The 1,742-nt window shown below is 32.3% G+C and overlaps 1 protein-coding gene across 1 annotated transcript in view; it reads left to right on the top strand.

Moving 5' to 3' along the window:
* The window catches only part of LOC107579195 (peptidoglycan-recognition protein SC2-like), a 3,045-nt gene extending 1,505 nt beyond the window's left edge, over positions 1-1,540 (top strand). The window contains exons 2-3 of the mRNA XM_016265053.1: positions 759-877; positions 1,131-1,540. Of these exons, the coding sequence (XP_016120539.1) occupies positions 759-877; positions 1,131-1,315 (304 nt within the window). The 3' untranslated portion in view covers positions 1,316-1,540. The remainder of the gene's footprint in view (positions 1-758; positions 878-1,130) is intronic.
* Positions 1,541-1,742: the final 202 nt, after the last annotated feature.

The following is a 1,742-nucleotide window of genomic DNA, read 5'->3' as shown; positions in this document are numbered from 1 at the left end:
GTACAGATAAGATACATCAATGTAATTTCATTTGTCGGAGTACAAGGTTTTATTTTTTCAATAAAAATTTATGGTTTTTTAAGTGGGTTTTGTCCCACTTCTCAAGAATGACTGAAAATGTATTTTGCAGAAATGCTTAGTATTTTAATAGTATTGTCTGAATTTGGAATTTCAATATTTTAACATCATGATGACTAGCCTGTATCATTCAGTATCACGGTATATGGATCAATGACATTGCTCTCTTTTTGTTCGGATTTGCTTAGTTAATAAAAATACAAATGCGATTTGAAATAACTAACTAAATAATACATACTTGAAGGATGTTTTCTATTTCAGTTTCTAAAAAACACAAATGTGTAGGTGGTGTAACATTAATAGACAGAACTTCTTTAAGTAATATTGGAACAATGCATTTATTATTATTAGGCCTACTGTTAAAACAAATAAAAGCAAAACAGAAGCAGTTCTAATTTAAAATATTATGAATATTCAAAAGCAAAAGTCGTGAGGTGTAATCAGCATATAGGAAGCCATTTTGCTGTCATCTGAAAAAAAAAACGTAATACAAAAAGTCTCCTGTAGATCCTCAAGACTTTGTCTAAAGGTGTTTTATTCATTTATTTATTCATTAATAATCACATATTTTCATCTTTTTTTTACAAAAAGTTATGTTTTGTCCTGTTTAAATTCTCCTGACATAACAAGGCTGACTCCAGTTTATACATTACACATCCACTCTGTCTGTCTTTCTCCAGCTTTCTGATCTCTGGAGATGGGATGGTGTATGAAGGGCGAGGATGGGGGATTGTAGGGGCCCATGCAAAGGAACACAACTTCAATTCTGTTGGCATCGCGTTCATGGGCAACTTCAATGGTGAGAACGCATCTACTTCTATTATCACTTTAAATTTCATGTTTTAATTATTGTACTTTGTGGCGTTCACACTATATATTATTTATTGTTCTGTTGTGATGTTTAGTGGGTTTGTAAATAGAAATAGAGATCGTGCATAAGAATTGGATTTTACTTTGGCAATGAAGTAATGACTTGTCTAAATGAAGCAGACTATACAATACAAATGAACAAAAATACACACATTATAAAGAAAATTTCTCTTTGCCTGTAGATGAAATGCCCAGTTCTGCAGCACAGTCTGCTCTGCTGAGATTGCTGCACATTGGAGTGCTTCACGGTCATGTGTGGCCCAATTTTGTGCTTGAGGGACACCGAGACGTGGCAAAAACGGAGTGTCCGGGGGAATATTTATACGCTCTACTACCAAAACTAAGAGACCAGTTACAAAACCAATGATCTCTTTTCTATGCATATACATTGCATTAAATCCCTGCTGTGTGTGTAGCAATGTGTGAATGTGAAAATGTATGATAGGTTTAATTTTGCTCTAAAATTACATGTTACAGTCTTGTGTGCCTTGTTAAAATCCCTTAATAAAATCTCCTAAAGTAATACTAATGGATTGATTTTATCAAAATTTTTAACCAATCCTGAAGGGCATAATTAAGAGTCCTACTGGGGAATTAAATTATGAAAAATAGAAAATTCTGTTTATCCAGTAAGAGGATTCATCTTTTTGATTCCTTTAGGATTGGATACAAATTATAATAGAAATCCTATATTAACAGTCCTTTATGATTTATGGATGAGAGATATGTTACAGATGATTTCTTTAAAGATTAGACTTCTTGAAATCTCCTAAATCACAATTAAGTTATTATTT

This window comes from Sinocyclocheilus grahami, unplaced genomic scaffold (genome assembly GCF_001515645.1).
Source record: "Sinocyclocheilus grahami isolate Dianchi unplaced genomic scaffold, SAMN03320097.WGS_v1.1 scaffold15258.1, whole genome shotgun sequence".
Lineage (NCBI taxonomy): Eukaryota > Metazoa > Chordata > Actinopteri > Cypriniformes > Cyprinidae > Sinocyclocheilus > Sinocyclocheilus grahami.
The sequence above is the reverse complement of the archived record's forward strand: the minus strand, read 5'-3'. Positions and strand labels throughout refer to the sequence as shown.